Below are 22,335 nucleotides of genomic sequence, written 5' to 3'. Positions count from 1 at the left end.
AGGAATGGCAAGAATTATGGTCCCTTTTTTCCCAGGGAAAAAAAAATTAGATTTCTAGACAGAAGTACTAGTCAAACTTCTAAAATTTATAAACAATATTTTGTAAAAAGGAAGGACCATGAGTGCGGGTCACTACATATAACTTCAGATTTGTGGGGGGGATATATTAGCTAGCTTTGAAGAACTTTGGTTTTTCTTTCATTCCTTTTAAAAATAAGGAATGGCTCTCTGGAAAGGAGCAAGAGAGAGCATGAGAAATCTAGGTGATATAAAAATAAAAGATACAAATTGAAACTTATTTAATTAAAATTTAAAATGACTGTCATTTAACTAATGGGAAAAATAGGCAGGGCTATATTCACTTTGGTAAGGAAAACAAGTCATGAGACCATGTTTCCTATTAGTAATAGGAAAAGAAGTTTAAATATAAAAACAAATGTTCTATTTTGCCAGAAATATACAAATCTGTTCAACTGATTAATACCTGAGTGTTACAATAAACTTCTGACAAAAAAAATTAGCTTCCTAATTTAGCAAAGAGATTGAGAAACCATACACTAACTTGAAAATGTTTTATGAAAGTCAAATTAGACACACTATCTGATGATAATAGCCTCTTAAAATTATAATCCCTTCCTTCCCCACTTTTGACACTTTATTGTTAAACATGGAGAAAAACTAAAGTTTTCTTACATACCTCCAAAAGCTGTGGATTAGTGTACTGCAATGTTGCCATTTCTTGCTCTATTTCTGCTTGTGTCTTTTTCTTTTCTTCAAGTTTAATATCTTCTTTCCTATCATTTAGTACCTCATTTGGGGCAGGAATTGGAACTTTATTCTGCATCCAGGCCTATAAAAAAAATCAGAAGGGGAGGAAAGGGGAGAAAAGAGAGAACCATGTTAAAAAAATAAGACCTGGTTAGTATGTGAATTACACAAATTCAACTAATTAAAAAATTCTGCACTTCCAGTAATCCATACAGTTGAGCTGAAATTTGTCCAATTCATCAAGTATAATGTCAAGTATACAAAATTTATCTATATGTTCAAATTATTCATATGGGAAGAAAGCAAAAGAAGTTAAAGGAAAATATAAAATAACACATTTCCTTACTCTTTTAAATTTTTTTCCAATTATGAATAAAAACAATTTAACATTTTTCTTAATTTTAAGCCCTAAATTCATTCCCTCCCTTCCAGCACCCCTCACTGAGACAGTAAGCAATCTGTTATAGATTATTTTTCCATATTAGTCCCTTTCTGGAAGAAAACATGAATTTAAAAAATTTAAGAAAGTGAAAAGTATGTTTTCATTTAGATTAAAGATACCATTAGTTCTTTCTCTAAAGGCAGATGGACATTTTTCATCATGAAAATTCTTTGGAATTGTCTTAGATCATCGTATTGTTGAGAAGAACAGATGTTCTTTGTACAATACTGCTTTTATTGGGTACAATGTTCTCCTGGTTCTGCTCACTTCACTATATCAGTTCGTGTTAAGTCTTTTCAGGTTTTTCTGAAATCATCCCCCCTACTTGACGTTTCTTATACCATAATTGTGTTCCATTACAATAAAATATCACAACTTAACTCACCCATTCCCTAACTGATGGGCATCTTCTCACTTGCCATTTTTTGGTACCACAAAAAGAGCTGCTATATTTTTATACATATAAGTCCTTTTGTTTGTTTGTTTTTGATCAATTACATTAGGATACATAGCTAGTCATAGTAGTGCTGAATCAAAGGGTATGTATGGTTTTATAACCTTTTGGGCATACTCCCAAATTGTTCTTCAGAATGGCTGAATCAGTTCACAACTCCCCCAACAGTACATTAGTGTCTCAATTGTCCAATATCCCCTTCCAACTTTGTTGTTTTCCTTTTCTGCCATTAATAGCCAATCTGATAGGTGACATGGTACCTCAGAGATGTTTTAATTTCTACTTCTCTAGTTAATAGTAATTTTGAGCACTTTTTTACATAGCTACAGATTGCTTCATTTCATCTAAAAATTGCCTCTTTAACTCCTGTAAGCATTTGTCAATTGGATAACTTAAATAAACATTTGAGTTTACTAGAGAAACTTAAAAATTTCACTAATATTGCTGTGTATTACTTTCATCCTATTTTTCCCATCCACGTATTTTGTTCTGGCCACTGCCTGCCTCGATTTGCCCTCCCTTTTATTGCTTCTGCCCTTCCCTTATTTTCATGTAGGGTAAGATAGAATCCAATACACAACTAAGTAAATATAGCTGTCCTTTGAATCAATTTTGATGAGAGGAAGGTTCAAGTACCTCTTCTCCCACTTCTCCAATCTCCCCCCTCCACTGTAAAAGGTCTTTTGTGTTCTTCTACATGGATAATTTACCCACTAACACCCTCTCCCCATAACTCTTCTCCCAGTATATTCCTCTTTCTCCTTAATTTTAGTTTCTTGGATATCATCCCATCATATTCATTTCACCGCCTTGCCTTCTATGTATATAATCCTTCTGCCTTAGTAAGGATAAAGTTCTTAGCAATTACAAGTATCATCTCATGCAGGGATGTAAACAGTTTAGCCTTATTGAATCTCTTTTGATTTCTCTCTTTATATTTTTATGCTTTTCTTGAGTCTTATATTTAAGAGTCAATTTTTCTACTTGGCTCTGGTCTTTTCAGCAAGAATGCTTGAAAGACTTCTCTTTAATTAAATCTTCATTTCCCCCCCAAAGAATTATACTGTTTTATCAGGTAGGTGCTTCTCAGTTGTAATCCTAGTTCCTTTTCCGTCGGTAATATATTCCAGGCCCTCTAATATTTTTGTGTAGAAGTTGTTAAATCTTATGTTATCCTGACCCTGGCTCCACTAAGTGAATAGCTTCTTTTTGGCTGCTTTCAGTATTTTCTCCTTGGCTGGAAAGTTCTAGAATTTGGCTAGAATATTCCTGGGAGTTTACATTTTGAGATCTCTTTCAGGAAGTGACCAGTGGATTTGTTCGATTTGTTTCACCCTCTGGCTCTGGGATAGCAGGGAAATATTGTTTTGATAAATTTTTTTAAAAAACCTTACCTTCTATATAAATATCAATTCTAAACCCGAAGAGCATTAAGAGCTAGGCAAATAGGGTTAAGTGATTTGCTAGGAAGTTTCTTAAGTTCACACATTTGAACCCAGTCCTCTCAACTCCATGGCTGGCAGGCTACCATTGTGTAACTGAGATGCCCTTCCTTGTTAATTTCTTAAAAGACGATGCCTACACTCTTTTTCCAATCATGGCTTTCAGGAAGTCCAATAATTCTTAGATTATCTCTACTGGATCTGTTTTCGAGATGAGTTATTTTTCCAACAAAATAATTAACATTTTCAATTTTTTCATGGGGGGGGGGGGTTGGTTTCTTGATGTCTTGATGTCTCATGGAGTCATTAACTTCTACTTGCCCAATTCTAATTTTTAAGGAATTATTTTTTTTCAGTGAGCTTTTGTATCTCCTTTTCCATTTAGTCAATTTTACTTTTTAGGAAATTCTTTAGTGGATCTTTGTGCCTCTTTTATCAATTAGCCTATTCTGTTTTTTAAGGTATTACTTCCAACATTTTTTGGTGCCTCCTTTACCAAGCTGTTCACTTTTTTTCCTTGATTTAACTGCGTCACTCTCATTCCCCCCCCCCCAATTTTTCATCTACCTCCCTTATTTGATTTTTTAAATTATTTTTGAGCTCCTCCAGGAATTCTTTTTGAGCTTGAAGCTAATTCAATATTTTTTTGGGGGGCCTTTGGATGAAGCATTATCAACTTTGTAGTATTCTTCAGAGTTTGTATTTCAGTCTTTACTGTCATCAAAATAACTTTTTTGTTGTTGTTGCTCATTTTTCTAGTCTTTTTCTTGATTTTTAACTTAAATTAAAAAAAAAAAACTTTAAAGTTGATTCTCTGTTCCTGTGGTGATGGGGGCAGTATTCCAAACTTCAGGTTCTTTGTGTAACTGCTTTCAGAACTAGTTCTGAGGATCTATAACTTTTCAATTCTTCAAAGGTGGTATAATCTAAGGAAAAACCCTTCTTCTTTCTGGTCTATGATCTGGTCTGTGAGGGACCACAAGCACTCCTTTACACCCTGGAATTGTGGTACAGGGTCCCCTACTCCCTTGTAGCTGCAAGTGTTGGTATGCAAGTGATCCTTCTTCCCTTGGACATGACCAGAGACTGTGACTCAAATATGCAAATGGGCAATGCAAAAGAGTCCTGTACCCAGAGCAAGCAAAGGAACCCCTGTAATCTCCTTCTGACTAGTTGCCTGACCCCCTTACCTTCTCTGAGCTGAGAGATCTGGAAGCCACTGCCACTGATTCAGCTACCCCCAAAGCCTGTGCTGGCTTGCCATCATGGGGCACATGCCTCAGCACATCGGTCTGCACTTCACTCCCATTCCCACGCAAAAAAACTTCAGAGCCAACCTTCTAAGCTTTTTTGGGCTGAAAAACTGTTTTACCCTATCTTTTTGTAGGTTCTGCTGCTCCAGAATTCATTTGGTGACATTATATCAAGATTGTTTGCAGAGTAATTTGGGAGAGATTGAGAAGATCCCTGTCCCTTTCTCTGCCATCTTGGCTCCACCCGTTTCTCTACTTTTATGGCCATAATGATATGGAAGCATAGTCTGGATCACTGTTTGAGTGGGTAAAGAAAAAAAGGAGCTAAAGGGAAAAATCCTTTAATAAAGTTGGATGAAGGACCATTACTCAAGAGATGTGGTAAAAAAGTTATGGACAATTTCCAAGAAAAAAAGTACAATAGACAACAAAACAGGAGTACTTTAGGTAACAAAATAGAAACAAAAATGAAGTCCCCACAATGTGGCATGTGAAAGAAATGTAATATTATTAACCTATAAGAAAAAATGAAGACTTCAGAGAAACATGAAGGCTTTCTTGAACTGAGGCAAAGTAACCAGAACTAATTTTATTTCACTGTTTTTACTTTGTTAGAAGGGATGATTCCCTGATGGAGCTTAACGTACTAGAAATGATTTATATAAAAACAAAGGCATTTGTAAAATTCTTTAAAATAAAACAAAAAATTCATGTAATAGAATATTATGGGGTCATAAAAAACCAAATTTACAGAATTCCAAAACACATAAGACTTAAATGAATTGATGCTGAAAATAAAACAGATAACAATATACAAAATGACTACAATAATGTAAATGACACATCAATGATAAGAATTTATCACAAAGGTAATGAATAATTTGGGTCAAATAGAAGACAAATATGTAGGCATACATGGATGACAATATGAATTCTCCAAAGAAATTTGTAGTAGAGAAGAATATTTTTTCATAAGGGAGGTCAAGTGAAAATGGAAGAGTAAAAGGAATATTCTATCCAAGTTTGAAATCTGGTACTGCTAGGTCACCTTCTTTCACTTTTTTTTTTCATCGATTCCTTTAAATTCTTGACTTTTGTTCTTCAAGATTAATTTTATTTTTTCTAAATCTATAATATAGTAGTAGTTTGGTAGTTTGATTGATATGGCACTGAATAAATTATTTTAGGTAGTATTGTCATTGTTATTTTATTGGCTTGGCCTACCCATGAACAAATATTTCTCCAATTGTTTAGATCTGCCTTTCTTTGTGTGAAAATGTCTTACAATTATGTTTATATAGTTCTGTGTATGTCTAAGCATGTAGGCTCTCAAGTATTTTAAGCTATCTGTAGTTATCTATTTCTTCCTACTGGGTTTTACTGGTAATATGTAGAAAAGTTGAGGATTTACGTGGAATTATTTTATATGCTGCAATTTTGCTAAATTTTGTTCATTGTTTCAACTATGTTTTTTAGTTACTTTTTTAGAGTTCTCTAAATATGCCATTTCATCTGCAAAGAATTATATGTATTTTTCCTTGTTGCCTGTTACTACTTCAAAATTTTTCTTGTAATTGCTATATCTAGAATTTCTAATTTAATATTGAATAATAGTAGTGAATTGAGCTTAGCCCAGACAACTTAGGACAGAAGAAGGTCTTTAGCATTTTGGTGAGGGCTAGTCAGGAACACAGTACAGTGGCAACACCAGCTGTGGGCCTTAGAGGTCATAGCAAAAGCAGCAGCAGGTGTAGTAGGAATACTTTCAGCCCAGAAATAAGGGAATTGAACATCTGATCAGGAAGAGATTTAATGTATTAGCATTAGAGCACAGGACCAGACACCATTCAGCAACTCCACTGCCCCATCACCCAGTTCCAAGTTGTAGTTTCAGGGTGCAAAAGAGCTTACAGTCACAGGTGAGCAAAGAAAAAAATTTAAAACCAAAAGAGATGGTAAGAAAAATGAGGCTGGGGATGGAGACAATTTAGATTACAGTAAATTAAAAAGGTTTTGCAACAAGCAAACCAATGTAGCCAAAATTAAGAGAGTAGAAATGGGAAAACAAAATTTATATCAAGTCTCTCTGAAAAGTTCTTATTTCTCAAGTATATAGGGAACCAAGCCAAATTTATAAAAATAAGAGCCATCCCAATTTGATAAATCATCAAGGGATATAAACAGAGATTTTATAGGAAAAGAAATCAAAGCTATCATAAGTCATATGAAAAAATGTTCTAAATCACTAAAAATGCAAAACAACTTTGAGGTACACAATTCAAATAGGCAAATATGACAGAAAAGGAAAATGCCAAATGTCAGTGGGGATGTGAAAAAATAAGTACACTAATGCATAGCTGAAGCTGTGCTATGAACTGATCTAAAAATTCTGGAGAACAATTTGGAACTGTGCCCCCAAAGAACTATCAAACTGTGCATGCCCTTTGACCCAGCAATAGCACCACTATGTCTGCATCCCAAAGAGATCTTCTTTGAAAAGGAAAAGGATCTATATGTCTTTTTTGTGGTGGCAAAAGAAATGGAAATTGAGTGGATACCCATCAATTAGGGAATGGCTGAAGATGTGTTATGTGTTTGTGTTGGAATGCTATCTATTGTGCTAGAAGAAATAGCAGGTGGGATGATTTTTTTAAAAACCAGTTAGACTTAATATGAACTATGTAAAATGAAGTGAGCAGAACCAGGAGATCATTGTATACAGTAACAGCAATATTATAAAAACAACAAACTGTGAAAGACTTAGCTACTCTAATCAGTAAAATGATCCATGACAATTCCAAAGTTTTCATGTTGAAAAATGCTATCCAACTCCAGAGACAGAACTGAACTCTTGAGTGTAGTCTGAAGCATATTTTTTTCATTTTCTTTATTATTTTTTCCCTTGGGGGCAATATGGCTAAGATGGAAACATGTTTTGCATGACATCACATGTAAAATGGGTATCATAGTGCTTGCCTTCTCAATGGGTGGGGGAGGGACTACAGGGAGAGAATTTGGAACTGAAAATTTTTAAATAAATGCTTTAATGAATAAATAAGAGAAATAATATTTTTATTGGAAATATCAAACATAATTTAAAAAGATAAATCATTAATAATAATATTTTTTAAACAGTATCTCTTCTCTGTATACAGATTTTGTTATTAAATAAAGATTGATTTTCGTGTACTTACTTGTTGGAACTGAGCTGGAATAGGTTTTGCATAAGGAACTTTTTTTTGTGGCACCTTCTTTTGGTCCTTTTGCATTACCTCTTCCATTCCCCAGTCCAATCCTGGAATGGTCATTTCTATTTCATTTGACTCATCTTTCCCTGTAAATACGAAGATAATAAGTTAAGAACTTCTCATATATAAAATAAACTGAATGAAAGCTGTTCACTTCTCTACTGAATAAAGCATGGAAACATATAACCTATATTTTTATGATTTTTTGAATTTATCATGATGACATTTATCAGTTTTATCAGCTCTTTTGTACAAACTGTGGTTAAAAAAAAACTTTTTAAACCCTTACCTTCCATCTTAAAAACAATACTGTGTATTGGTTCCAAGGCAGAACACAGCACCCAGGGCTAGGCAATGGGAGAGAAGTGATTTGCCCAGGGTCAGACACCTGGGAAGTATTTGAGGTAAGATTTGAACCTAGGATCTCCCATTTCTAGGATAGGCTTCCAATCCACTGAGCTGCTCAACTGCCCCTATTATTTTAGTTTCTAATAAATTTATAATCTATAATTTTTAATGAATTAATAATTTAAGAAGATCAAAGAGATAGGGTCAATACTTACAAAATGTTTTTTAAAATAAGCTTTCTGAGCACAATGTTCATGTCTTACCCATTTGCTCTTGCTCCATTGCTAGTTTTAACTGCTCCGGTATTCCCATCCCTGGAATCACTGCCAGACTATTAGGCTCAAGGTCATCTGCAAATAACAACACATTATTAACAAATCAGCAATCATTCAAGAAGCATTTATTAAATATTTACTATATACCAGACAATGGACAATTAGATGCTCAGAAGCAGTGTACAAAGAAAGAGAAACCAAAGCAAATAAAGAGTATTCAGTGCCAAAAAGTTTATATCTGATCCTAGATGCAATAAAGAACCACTGGTGTTTACTGAGTAGAGAGGAAACATGTTCACATAAGCACCTTAGGAAAATCTCTCTGACAGTAGTATAGAAAATGGATTAAGGTAGGGAGAAGACCTTGGATAGCAAAACTAATTTAAAATCTATTGCAATAGTTAAGGCAACAGTTAGCAATGAACATCTAAACTAAGATTGTGACTCTGAATGAAAAAAGAGGAATGTATAAAAAAATGATGTGATAATATAGAAATACATTTTGCATTATATCACACGTATATATCAAATTGCTGTCTCAGAGAGGAAGGAGAAGAAATGATTCAGAACTTAAAATTTTAGAAAACTAATGTTAAAATTTTTTTAATGTATAAATGTGGGAAATAATATATGTAGAGATCAAAAAATTAAGTGAAGGAGTTAGGATAAAAAATTTCAAGCAGAAAAAATAAAAATAGATTTAAAAATGTTGTGAAAGTAGAAACACGATTTAGCAACAATTGGGATATGTGACTTGAGCAAGAGCTAGGAGTCAAAGAGGACACTAAGGTGGCTAAACTAAGGGAATGGAGGTTCCCTCAACAGTGATAAGAAACTTAAGAAGAGGGGAGAATTTGTGGAACAAAATGAGTTCTATTATGGACATGTTAAGTTTAAGAAGCCTAGAGGACATCCAGTTTAAAATGAACAAAAGGCATTTACTGATATGAGACTAGAACTTAGGAGAGGGACTAGTGCTAAACACATCCAAAAATCATCTTGCATAGAGATGACAGTTAAACAAATGGGAGCTGCTAAAGTCACCAAGTGAAAGAACAGAGAGAAAAGAAGAGGGTCCAGGCCTGAATCTTGAGGAACAACTCTAGTTAGTAGGCATGATGGAAATCCAGCAAAAAAAGATTTTTAAAAATCAACAATGATGAGGATATAGAAAAGGGCATTAGACTTTGTAAGTAAAAGAACACTGGTAACTTTGGAGAGAGCAATTTCAATTTAATGAGATCAGAAGCAAAACTGCAGAGAAATTAAGAATATGTGATGAGAGGTGAAACAAATATCAAGTGTAGATGGCTCTTTTAAGGAATTTAGCTTAGGAGAGGAAGAGACATATATAGTAAAAGTTGGCAGGCACAGGGAGGGGTTTTGTAATAATGGGGAAATTTTTGGTATGTTTTAGGTAGTAGGAAAGGAGCAAGTAGAGACTGAAATGTGGGGATGATGTCAGGGGCAACCCACCAAAGAATGAAAGGAGTGTATTAAAAGTATAAATAGACAGGTTGACCTTGACAAGCAGAAAGGTGACCTCATTATCAGAGACTGGAGTATAGGAAGAGATAGCAGGGAATGATGTCAAAAGAATGTGAAATGAAGATAGTAAAGAAGGAAATTTCTTGGCAAATGGCCTGTATATTTATGGTGAACTATAAAGTCTTGATCAAAGAAGAACAGAAGAGGAAGTAGAAGGAAAGGTTTGAGAAGAAATGCAAAGGTTAAGTCAATTAAGGAGGAGCAGTAGGATGTTTTTCACTGGATGAAGAGTCCAGTTGAGATGATTTCCTCCAGTTTTTTTCAGCCACAAATAAGTAAGAATGAAGAGGGAGATACTAAAAGTAACCCAGGTTGGAGTTTAGTAGGAATGATGAGTAATAGGACAAGAGAACAAGGTGTTCAAAAGTAGAAGAGAGGTTCACCAAGGAGTCAAAAACTGAAAAAGAGAGCAAATCAGGAATCTAATATAATACTGAGGGGACACAGGGATTGAAAGTCATGGTGAGGATGAATAACAGATTTAAGAGGAATGAGAAAGAGGGAGTAAGTAAAGGCAAGTTAAAAGATTATAATGAAATACCAGAATAGTATCTTTTAGTAAACTTCTGTGTATGTTTCTAATTGACAAATCATACTACCTCCTCCTCACTGGTGAATTAAAAGTTTCCAAAACTAGAGAGCTAAAACTAATTTTGACTATCCCTTATTTCTTTCACCAAATCTCTCATTACTTAAGCGGTGATAAATTATAATCACCATATTCTACTCCATCTTCTGACATTCCAGGAAGTAGGTTCAGGTTATAACGATCCCGCATTTTATCTCCAGGTCTGTTTCTAGTCCAGAATTTGCTACAAGGAAAAAGGAGAAAATGAATGGCTTTGGTTCAATTTCTGGGTATTAAAACAAGCTGAATATGAGGCTATCACTTACTACTTTCCCAACTCTTAGGAAAGATTGTCCTTTTAAAACCTAAATAGTAAATATAAAGCACCTTGAAAATTCATTTCATATGTTTCAAAATCAATGTGAATCCATCATTTATGATTTAGGTATGATTAAAAACAATATACTTCTACTGTATCTTTCTTATACTGATTTTAATTTTCTCTTTTTAATTTTTATTAATACTATTTAGTTTTAAATTACCAACATTTTCCCACATATAGAATATTTGAAAATTCTTAGTCAAGGTTTAAGTAATTAAAGCTTAAAAACCCACCGACACTTTTTGAACATGCTATACGTATTCTTCCCCCTTCCAAAGCAATTTCTTAAAACCAAGAATAAAAAGATCATTTTAAAAGCATGAAACAATCATAAAGCATAATGTATTGAAATGTAAAATAAAACTCTAAAGTCATACAACTGTATAATTTTCAATGTCATCATGTATGTAATGTTATTTCTTATAATTCCTTGGTACCTAAAATTACCTGGTATGGTCATTTGATCCTGAACAGAGAATATGTCCAAGAGGATGCCACGCTAAACTCCAGATCATTCCCTCATGGGCCATCTCCATTCCACCCACTTCCTTCTCTACCCTAAAATGACAATATACATATATCAGCATATATTTTTCATTTAAATTAACAATAGACATTTTTTTCTTGATTCTCTTAAGCTGTGGTTCAATCTACCTCTTTTGACATAGTTATAGTCAATAAACATTTATTAAGCATGAACTATGTGTCAGACACTGTGCTAAGCTATTTTCTCTAGGTTTATCTAAATTTCCATGCATGTATTTATTAATGGATGCAAGTAATACTTGAATAAAACATGTGATATTTTATCTGATATTCATTTAAAAATGATGCTAATGTATTTCTAATACAAAAATAGGTAATATATTCTTACTTTCTTCTCAAATACTAATAACAAACAGATTCTAAATTTTCCATCCTAGGTTTGATGTAGAAATTTGTATTTATAAGTACAGAATTTGACAGAGGATTCATAAAGCTGTGTTTTAGGTATATTATGTATTACATTTTAAATATAATACAATTAATGTATAATATCTAATATTATTATTCTATAGGTATGATAAAAACAATATTTACACGGTGCCTTTCTTATGCTGATCTTATTTCATTAAAATAATAAATTTTCTCAGGAAATAGTGCATACCCAACATGCCAGAACAATAAAGAGCCATCTGATCCTCCACTTGCAAAAAGACCTTCATGAACAGGATGCCAGGCCACCGCTGTAAAAAACACAAATCAAAGAAGCAATTATAAGAAATAATAAATCAGGCAAAGCTGTAATCTCTTTGAACTAAGATCAAAACAACAGTGAGAATGCTATAGATAATGATTATAAACAAAAAATACAAATGTGGTCACAGACCTGTGGCTTCTTTCTTATGACCTCTAAAGACTTGAAGCTCCTCTTTTAGATTTCTGATGTCAAAAAGTTTACAGAGGTGATCCCGGGATGCTGTCAGTAGCCAATTGCCATTGAGATTTAATTTCACTTCCATAACAGTGTTTTTATGTGCATGTCTAGAAACAATGACCAAAGAAACAATTAATAATGTCCCTGAAATTTAAAAAGAACAAAACATAATAACTACCCTTTCAATTCAGAAGTAATAGGACCAAGGTTAGAGGAGTATGTGGCCAAAAGCAATAAATCGAGCATTATTGCAGGAATCTGAAACCTGGCTTAATTTAATTCCAGATCCCAAAGGCCAACGAAGTCTGGTTTTGGAAAGATAGTTAAGAAACTAAATGGACAAATTCCAGAGAAAATTTGTGAACTCCTCAGGTATCACATTAACAATGCAAAATGAAGAAAGGCTTCGATTTGGAGTAAAAAGTTGAATTGCAGAGCATATGAACAAAAAATATTAACAGCTGACATTGATCTGACAGTTTAAAATTTGCAAAGTACTTAAAATATATCACCACCTCCTGCCCTTAGTTGCCCAGTGAGATAGGTGCTTATTATTATCCTCATTTTACAGATGAGGAAATTGAGGGTTAGAGAAGTTAAGTGACCTGCTGATGATCACACAGTTAATTAAGTGTCTAACTATACAGGCAATGCTCCACATCCTGTCTCTGTAAAAGTAAAGAAGCACTTCCTAACTCTAACCACTATGTCATACTCCCCATTGATAAGACAACTTAAACCTATTACTAGGGACAGTTGGGACCAATCTGGATAATTCACTTTAACAGTCAGAATATTGTTATAGACAGGTTTTGATCTGATAAGACTTCTAAAGTCTAAAGGCAGTGGTGGCAAACCTATGGCACGGGTGGCAAAGATGGCACACAGAGCTCTTTCTGTGGGCATGTGGCCACCCTCCCTCCCCAACCCCCCAGCCCTGAGATCATTACTAAAGGCAGAATAGAACTGATCTCCTTCCCCGCTCCACTGTGCCTGATGACATTTTTTCATGTCCCCCGCCCCTCTGTCTAGCAGTCCAGTAGGAGCTCCCAGAGGGATGGCTTACAGGTGACAGGGCTGGAGGGGAGTAGAATGCTCAGGCCACTCCCCTCTCCCTCTCTAATACTTGCTGAGGACTTTCTTCTCACTTCACCCACCCCTCCACCCAGCAGCCTAATGGGAATGCTTCCTCCTGCACCCCAGTATAGGGGGGTGGGGATGGGAAGGGGAGAGAAGGCGCAGGCAGCATTCAGTTGGGGGGGGGGGCGGCACTCAATTTTTAGAAACTGAGTTTCTAGGTTTGCCATCACTGCTCTAAGGTTAAGTGGTAGAATGAGCATTGGACTGTTTATCAGAAGACCTGGTGGGGATAATAATATCTACTATGCCAATCCCATAGTGGAAATATGATAATCAAATGAAACAATATATTTAGAAACATAAATGTCAGCTCTTAGCATTAATATCAATCAACAGTGCATTTCTATTATGGTGCAGATATTTAGCAATAGTCTACACATACAAATCTGCCCATAGAACTCCAGCAGGAGACCATGAAATGCTCATTAATCATGATAACTGGCCTACAAAGAGGAAGCAGTATATAAAGATGACATCTCATCAAAGGAACACTGAGAATAAAGTACTGCTATTTCTCTTCTTGGTAAATGACACAAATGATCAAACCTTCCATTGCTCAATGATAAACAGGTAAATGAGACAATGAGTTTTATGGGTATTATTATTATTCTTTAACTTGCACTACTCAAATGGAAACAAATGTGAAAGAACAAGTTTGTTTTATATAATGGATGGAGAATGTTTCATATAAAAGTCTAATGAAACTAAATTGTTATCCAAACCAACCCCAAAGCATCCTATTTCACTAAACTGTCATGCTTACCTTTCCAGGAAAATTTGCCAACAAGAACTAGCTAGTTAAATATTACAAACAAACTGATAAATTAAGTGCTTAGTTCCTCTTACTTACAGCGTTGCAAGGCTCTGCCCAGTCTTTGGATCCCAGAACTTAATTGGCTGTTGACTATCTTTACTTCCTGAAACTACTAAGCCTTTTGTTGGATGCCAGTCTACACATTTCACATCTGCACCATGCCCTGGAGGAAACAAAAAAGTCAATGAAATAATCTAAAAATTTACATTTTTAAAAGTTACAATCTAATTTAAGAAAACGTGACAGAACCTTCTAAACATTATTTTTCACTTTAGCAAAAAAATGACCCTAAATCATCTTTTTTAGGGGATTTATACCTTTGATTTGATCATTCTAAAATCATTTGTTAACTAAGTCAACTGCCTTATGGAGCTAGAAAGAGTTGTTTATTTGTCCTTCCATAAGACAAAAACATATAAACCAACATAAGATGATCTACATAACCTTCCCACTAGCACTAGCTAGTATAGAGGTTCTTTGCCAGACTAGTGAAAGTTTTATTAAGGTATAAAAATGAGGAAACAGCAGCTCAATCTGTATTAACACATGGTTGTTTTTGTCAAAAATGGATTTATCCTATTTCATAACTACTTTCTTCCCATGTCAATCACTTCAAATTTTCCAACCTTATTCTTGTTCTACCTTGTTTTACATGTTAAAGGGACTAGATCTATGACTTCACTGTTCTAGAGAATACCCAGATCAGGAAATTCCTTTGACAATGCAAGCTGGCAGATTCTCTCCAACTTAAAGTTCATAATGTTGCTTAGAGCCCTGAAAAGTAAGGGACTTATTCAAAGTCACAAAGACAATATACATCAGAAGGAGAACTCAAACTCAGATCTTCCTGGCTCCGAGGCCAGCTCTTTATGCATCAGAACATGCTCAATAGTTCTTAATGAAAATTCAATATGTGGAATTCAAGACTTATAAAGTTGTTGGAAAAAAAGTAAGGGGATTCTTTCTTACAAAAGGATAGAACAAAATTCCTTTCAATGGCCGTGTTTACTAAAAGGAACAATATCTATTTGCAAATTAAATTAAGAAAATCATCAGGAATCTCCAAACACCTGTCCTTGGCAACCCTAATTTTAAGCATAACTGAAAACAGCTTTCAACTTTTAAAAGGAACACAAAGAAAAAGATATGAACAAGGAAAAAAAAAGAGGAAGAGGAAAATGGAAAATTTTAAATCTTCAATATTACTTGCACCTACTCAAAAGTAGAAAGAGAATGAAAGCCTGCCGCCCCCACCCCCACCCCAGCTTCCATGACTAGCATATATATAGAAGCTTCAAAGATAACTCAGGAACCACTGTCAAAAATGAAGATACAATAATATTTAAGCCTTTACTTAGAAAACACAATCTACATTAATAGGTTCTGATTTTCAAAAATTCCATTTACAAGAACACATATACAATATGTGTCTAGAAAGTAGACTTTATATATATACTACTTATTTTCTAAGGAGTAGAATATGCCCTTAGAAAAATTTATTATAAAACATTTAAACTCTGGGTATTGACTGAAAATCAAGTATATTTACAGAAGAAACTACTGCATGATTTAAGAATCACTCTAAAAACTTCTGGTCTAATTCTATCAATTCCTATCAGTTATTAATCATGAGTCTTTCCTCCCTATGACAACCTGGCAAACTCATGAATGTGGGTGTTCCCTCTAAGAATGCAGGTTGTAATCCATTGACAGCTACCCATCCTGTGCAAGAGTTGTCCCTTCCTTAACAAAACTTTACCTAAGGAAGCACATTCAATATACTGAAGGCCTTCCCTGCATTTCCTTGACAACTTGAGGAGTCCGTGGGTTATCTACTAGTCATACTTCATTATATGACCAGTCCATCTTCTCTTATACATTTCCTTGACATCATCTTTATTTACTCCTGGGTAGTCGTTAAAGTTGTTCATGGGCTTTATGTTGCAGCCCACATACACTCACCATATTTTCTAGTGTTCTTTAGTGCAATGACATACTAGTAAAATATTATTTTTAAACGGAGAGTTCTTCATTTCTGGGAAAAATTGAGGGTTACTAAGAAAAAAAGATTTGCAAGTTCCTAGTCACAGTATAATTCAGTCCAGACTCCAGATCCTGTTTCACTCATGGCCCAATTAAATGTCCATTTGAACTGTCTGTCCCAGATAATGCATGCTGATAGACAAACTCTCCTGAGCTGCATCGTCATAATCTGGGCCACAGAAACTGCATAGATCAAACTCTTTTAGAAGGTTAAAGATGGTAGATTCTCTGGGGTATGATGTAATCAGTACATCATATACAAACAGGACCATTTGGAAGACCTCACCATCCACAGATAATCCTCTAACATAAATACTGCAAAAGATCTCTTCCATCACAATGGCAAACAATCATCTTCCTGTGTGCCTCATTTGATGTTTATGATCAGAGAATGGCTGAACAAGTTATTTCTGCTGTACATATGAAGAAATCTGCAATGACTTTGATATAGAAATGATAGAAGACTTACTAAATTGTTCTGCTCTACCAATTCAAATGCCTTTTCATCAAATGACAAAAGAGTGAGAACTTGTATCACATGCTTAAGTGGTATCAATTTCAAATAGAGACAGATCCTTGAAGGCTTAGAAAGTCTAAGTCTATTGACTTAGAAAACCACAAATTACACTAATTTGTATTAATTATGTTAATCATTTATTAATTAATCTGGTTCTGGCTCTACTGATGAGTTTTGCACAAAAATAACACCTCTGTTCCACATCATACTTATTGAGATGATAAGCAAATGGGTACAATATTACTTGGAAAAGTCTGCTTGTTTCCTACTAAAAATCTAATCAAGAATTCCAATGCAATTATAGCTAATTCTCAGAGATTCTGAACAGAAGGCAATATAGAAATAAAGGTTGATAGTGAAATTCTTCTCTAAGCTTTTGATAGCATTCAAATAACTTGTAAATGATATCTCAGCACCCAGAGAATTGTGCTACAGATCTATTCTGTAGTCACTCTGATCTATGTACACTTGGTTTGGCCCAGTAGGTTTTCTAATCTTTGTTCTTATGCCATTTCCAACTATACCATAAGCACATCCATGATTATATGTGAAAAGCCCAAGTATGGTGACTGAATTGTCCTTAGTAACTAAAAAAGCTAATTATGAAAAAAATTCATTATGACAGTCTTTGCAGATCTAGTCCATTTTTCTTTTTGTTGCTGCCTTCTCATTTTCATTCTTAAGTCCTGGTTTTATTTTTCTCAGATTTTTCTCTCTTTCCTGTTTTGGCAAATTGGCTTTACCCCCCCCCCCTTTTACTATTCCTATCAGATCATTCATTTCTGCTGTTCATTACTCATTTTTTCACAATCACTTTAACTTAATTTATTGGTAAGAACTACTTAAATCATATATGTAATTTATCATTTTCTGATTGTCTTTTGTGTATTCTGATCTTAATCAAATGTGTGATTTGACAGTATACAAATGGCTAATAATAATAATAATGGATGACTTTCATAACAATTGAGAGACACTCTTCCCCCCCCCCCATTTAATCAATTTCATTTTACTGCTTGCCAAATACAAGGTCTACCAATTCTTTTCTCAGAGAAAGAATTCATGTTATAAAGAGATCATGGTTTTTGAATCAACTACAAGCTCTTGGTCTTTCTTCATCTTTTTGGCCCATGCTTTCTGAACATAATTTTCCCCATTCTTATGCACTTAAATCAGTGTGTGTATCAATATCAAAGAGTATACTCATATAATTGGGGGTACAGGGGAGGATCTTACAAAGTTTTCCATAGAATTTCTCTACTTCTTAATGTTCTACAATCAATGTTGGTAAATAAGTTATAATGGTTTTGGCCTTTTTTGAAAATATTTATTATCAGCATTGCAATTTGGTATGACCAAATGCCCCCTTGAAATGTTTCTTGTTGCCAGTGAGCATAAGCATAAAATCACCTTTCTTTGCCTCTCCAAGGTACTTTAAAGCTCAAACTTTCTTCTTCTTTGTGGTTTTCTTCAGTTATGTCAAAATTATGATTCATTTCCTCCAGCAGTAATGACTACTCAGTGATCAGTGAACAATGAATCAGTGGACAATGAATCTCCCATTTAAAGTACTAAAGGTAATATGAAAGCTCCAAGTTGCTGTAAAAAAATTTGTGATTTTTTAAATACACTCTTCCATTTTCTGGCCTCCATTAGGCTCTATAATTGCAGATGGTGAATAAGAGCACATATGGATTTTATATGTTACATTTATAATCACCATAGCCAAAACTGATATTGCGATGATATTAGTTTGATAACACTGTACATTTTAAGGATATCCTGCAAAGTGATCTGTACTTTGTGCATGAAAGAGATCAAAGAGGTGGTATGTTAAAAATATTTTTTTTCCTTTAGGCATCTATTTAAAAAATATATATATATTAAACCTGAGAAGGAAAAGGAGAAGAAATAGCAGTCCCTGATTTAATCCTTCTTCTCTTCCTCCCCCTAATAATAATAGTAACAGCTAACAATTATATAGTGCTTAAGATCTGCAAAGTGCTTTACAAATATCTCATTTTTCTCCTTATAACCACAGGGCATAGGTACCATTATTAAGCTCATCTGACAAATGAGAAAACTCAGCCAGACAGAAGTTAAGTGACTCACTTAGGGTCAAACAGCCAGTAAGTGTCTGAGATCATATGTGAACTCGGGTCTTGACACCAAGTCCAATGCTCTATTCACTCTGCCACTCACTACCATACATAGGATCAAGTAATGGAGTTATTTGTTCCTTGTAAGTTAGTAATTACAATCTGGGAGTCTAAGATCTGGTACAATAACCCCAACTCCCCAGTTTCAGTCTCACCCCCTATCCACCATCTAGCAAGTACGCTACTATACTCTCCAATTCAGAATATCTTAAGAATAATTTACCTATTTGAGTAATAAGACTGTATAAAGCAGTGGAATTACTTGTCAGCCCCAGGAGTAGGGAGGGAAGAGGGGAGGGAGAGAACACAAATCATGTAACCATGGAAAAATATTCAAATAAATAAAATAATGTAGAATAAAAATGGCAAAAAAAAGAATAATTTACCTAGATTAATGCCTCATCCTATGCATAAGTTACTGTTATATTCCATCTTCCAGTGACATGGAAGAACAGAGTGAACTATGAGTCTATGAATACATTTTGCCATAGAAATGTAAAAGTAGTACTTAAGGTAGAGTTAAAAAACTGCTAAACATTTAAAATTTAAACATTTGGGACCTGGAATAGCATCCAAGCATTTTAAAACAGTTTTTATCCCAAGTTCTAAACTATAGACTTGCAAATGAACTTTTATAATAATAATAGGATATCTCTAGAACTGAAAAATACCTCAATTAATCCAATCCCTTCATTTTATAGATGAACAAAGTGATACCAAGGAGATTAGGCAATTTACCTGTATTTTACTCGAAGAATCTTTGAAAGGGAAAGAATCTTAGAAAGACAAAACTGAGGATCACAAGTTCAGGGATTAGCTTGAGTCAAATCAACTGGTTGGTGGCCAGAGAGGGGAACTTATTTACATATTATTTATATATATATATATATATATATATATAAAATTTATAAAATTTGTATATATACAAATATATCTTTTTCTTCTTTTCAGTATTAAAAATTTGCCCTAACTTCTAGAGGAATCATTCAAGGTTGTTTCTCTTGTAACATCTCCTTAGGCATCAAATAGTCTCCACTATCCAAACTGGCAATAATAAAGGTACAGCTGTATTTATGGCCTTTGGAAAGATCTACATGAAACATCATGTAAGAATCTAAGCTCTTCCTAGTGATAAAAGCATTATATTGTAAAATGTAATCTAAATTATTTAGACAGTTAGATACTAAGCACCTAGAAATTAGGTAACTAAAAAGAAGGTAATAGAAAGGTCTCCCAAAGCAACACAAAAATGCATTTCAAGGAGCAAGTAATTTGACATGGCAAGTACCACCGTATTAGTAATAGTAGTAGTAGTAGCAGCAGCAGCAGCAGCAGCAGTAACAGTAGTATGGTTCTCATAATAACCTGCTGATACTTCTGGTCTTAATCCTAGAAGCAGCTAGTTGCAGAGGATCGAAAAGTAAGCCTAGTGTAAGAAAGATGTAAATTCAACTCTGGGCTCCCACACTTACTAGCTAAGTCTGGGCAAGTTACTTAACCTGTCTGCCTCAGTTTCTTCAACCAGGATAAGAAGAACATCAACTTCCCAGGGCTAATGGGAGGATAAAATGAGGTATTTGTAAAGCTATTAAGCACAGAGCATGGTAGAGTAGGTACTATGTAAATGCTAGCTTTTATAATTATCATTATTATTGTTGTTATATTATAGATGAAGAAACAAAGGCTAAATGTATAATAAGTGAATAAGTTTCTAAGAATCTAACCAAAAATCTAGCCAAAATATATATAGCCATAAGCACTACAGGGACTATTAAAAATGGCTTAAGAACAATTAATCACCAAACAGGAAGTATTGTTGAATGCTCATTTATGATTATATTGTGAGCTGAGTTAGGAAGTATATGTAATCAGTGTTTGGATGCTATGGCTTTAAAATTTTAAGTGTATACAAACTGTCTGTATAGACAGTATAGTGAACTCTTCTAAATAGCAATGGAGACTTTCTGTGGTCCTACCCACATTTCCACAGAAATTAGGACTGGTGAGAATTTGAACAAAGTTTTCAAAAAGTAAGTACACCATAAATAACTGTTTACATTAACAAAAAATTTTAGGTATGTTGCTTGCAGAAACGTACATCAATGCCTTCTTAGCTAAATTTTTAGACATTAACTTTAAACAAGGATATGACCTGGGTAACTTAGGCAAGTCACTTCATCTCTTCTTAGGATCTCTTCAAGTTATATGTTATACTATTGTATTTAAGAATCTAAAATAGCATTGCATACATAAGTCATTTAAAGTTCTAAGCAAATTATCTGATCATGAACTTAGAAGACCACCATACTTCTGAAGGTTAAAGGGACCCCAGAGATCATCTAGGCATAAAAGTATATGATTCTATGAATTAATCCCAATCTCCTCATCATAGAAGTAATTCAAAATAAATGAGATGAAAATGGAAGAAACAAGACGTCTGTCTAGCAGAGCAAAAAAGGAAAAATAGTTTCCCGATTATAAAGTTCAACCACTGCATTCAAAACCATAGTCCTAGATATACTGTATAAAAAAACAAAAATTATACTAATAAAGATAAGAACAGTGAAACTGTTTCAAACAAAGCAAGCATCTGTGCTGAGACATCACAATATTGAGGGTGTTGAGGGATGGGATGCAGAGGAAAATCTATATGGGGAAAAAAAATCTTGGAAACTTTATTGTTACCCAAAAGAGTGCCCCCCCAAAATAATAATAACTATAGAGATGTATATCTATCTACTATCCCAACTCTACAAAATATCTGAGAATTGACATATTAATGTAAGAACATCCTTGTAAGGTATGAGAAGGGTCATAGACATTGAGTCAGACAACACTGGGTTTAAATTCTAACTTTAATCTGTGGGCTCAGGCTGTAAAATATAGAGGTTGGACTAGATGAACTCAAAGGTCCCCTTGTAGTTCTGAATCTAAGGTCTTTCAGATACTACAAACTGCCAATGATCTTGTACTGACTGCATTAAGCTGTAGAATATCACAGAGGCTAATGAAGGAGAACCATAATAACTCAAAATAATTTAGGCTAGCCATGGTGGAATACCAAGTTCTTGAAAATTGACTAGACTATGACATAAACTTCATGAAAAATCCAGAGTTAATCCATTGGTGTGTAGTGATAGATACATCTGAGAAATATAACTGGATGGATAAACCAGATCCAAACAGAAAAAAAAAGTAGGCTGGATTGTTCATGGGAAACTGAATTTCTTTTACTGACCCCAATCTTCTCCTTGAACAATTTTTTTCCAATGATGTTGTATAAGTGAATTATAGAATACCCAAACCACTGAATACTATAGTCTTTTAAGAATTACAAGTTGGTCATCCAAAGGCAAAGCAGAGGGCCAATGTGCATGTGCCTAGGTTACAAAACATTCTGAACTGAAAACTGCACAAGAGATATTGGGTAATAAATGTCATCAGAGACATGCATGACTAGAAAAAAAGGTGGGTGTGACATACAGGAAGGAGGAATAAAGATGAAGAATCCACTCGT

General features: G+C 34.3%; 1 protein-coding gene across 3 annotated transcripts in view; it reads right to left on the bottom strand.

Moving 5' to 3' along the window:
- The window catches only part of WDR33 (WD repeat domain 33), a 110,249-nt gene that overhangs the window by 11,380 nt on the left and 76,534 nt on the right, over positions 1-22,335 (bottom strand). For all 3 annotated transcript variants that reach the window (XM_007493982.3, XM_007493983.3, XM_007493984.3), the window contains 8 exons: positions 14,136-14,262; positions 12,098-12,252; positions 11,876-11,954; positions 11,176-11,286; positions 10,496-10,590; positions 8,219-8,305; positions 7,554-7,693; positions 698-850 (listed from right to left, as the gene is read on the bottom strand). In XM_007493982.3, the coding sequence (XP_007494044.1) occupies positions 698-850; positions 7,554-7,693; positions 8,219-8,305; positions 10,496-10,590; positions 11,176-11,286; positions 11,876-11,954; positions 12,098-12,252; positions 14,136-14,262 (947 nt within the window). The remainder of the gene's footprint in view (positions 1-697; positions 851-7,553; positions 7,694-8,218; positions 8,306-10,495; positions 10,591-11,175; positions 11,287-11,875; positions 11,955-12,097; positions 12,253-14,135; positions 14,263-22,335) is intronic.

Source organism: Monodelphis domestica, chromosome 4 (genome assembly GCF_027887165.1).
Source record: "Monodelphis domestica isolate mMonDom1 chromosome 4, mMonDom1.pri, whole genome shotgun sequence".
Classification (NCBI taxonomy): Eukaryota; Metazoa; Chordata; class Mammalia; order Didelphimorphia; family Didelphidae; genus Monodelphis; species Monodelphis domestica.
Note: the sequence above shows the minus strand (reverse complement) of the source record. Positions and strands in the feature narration are given on the sequence as shown.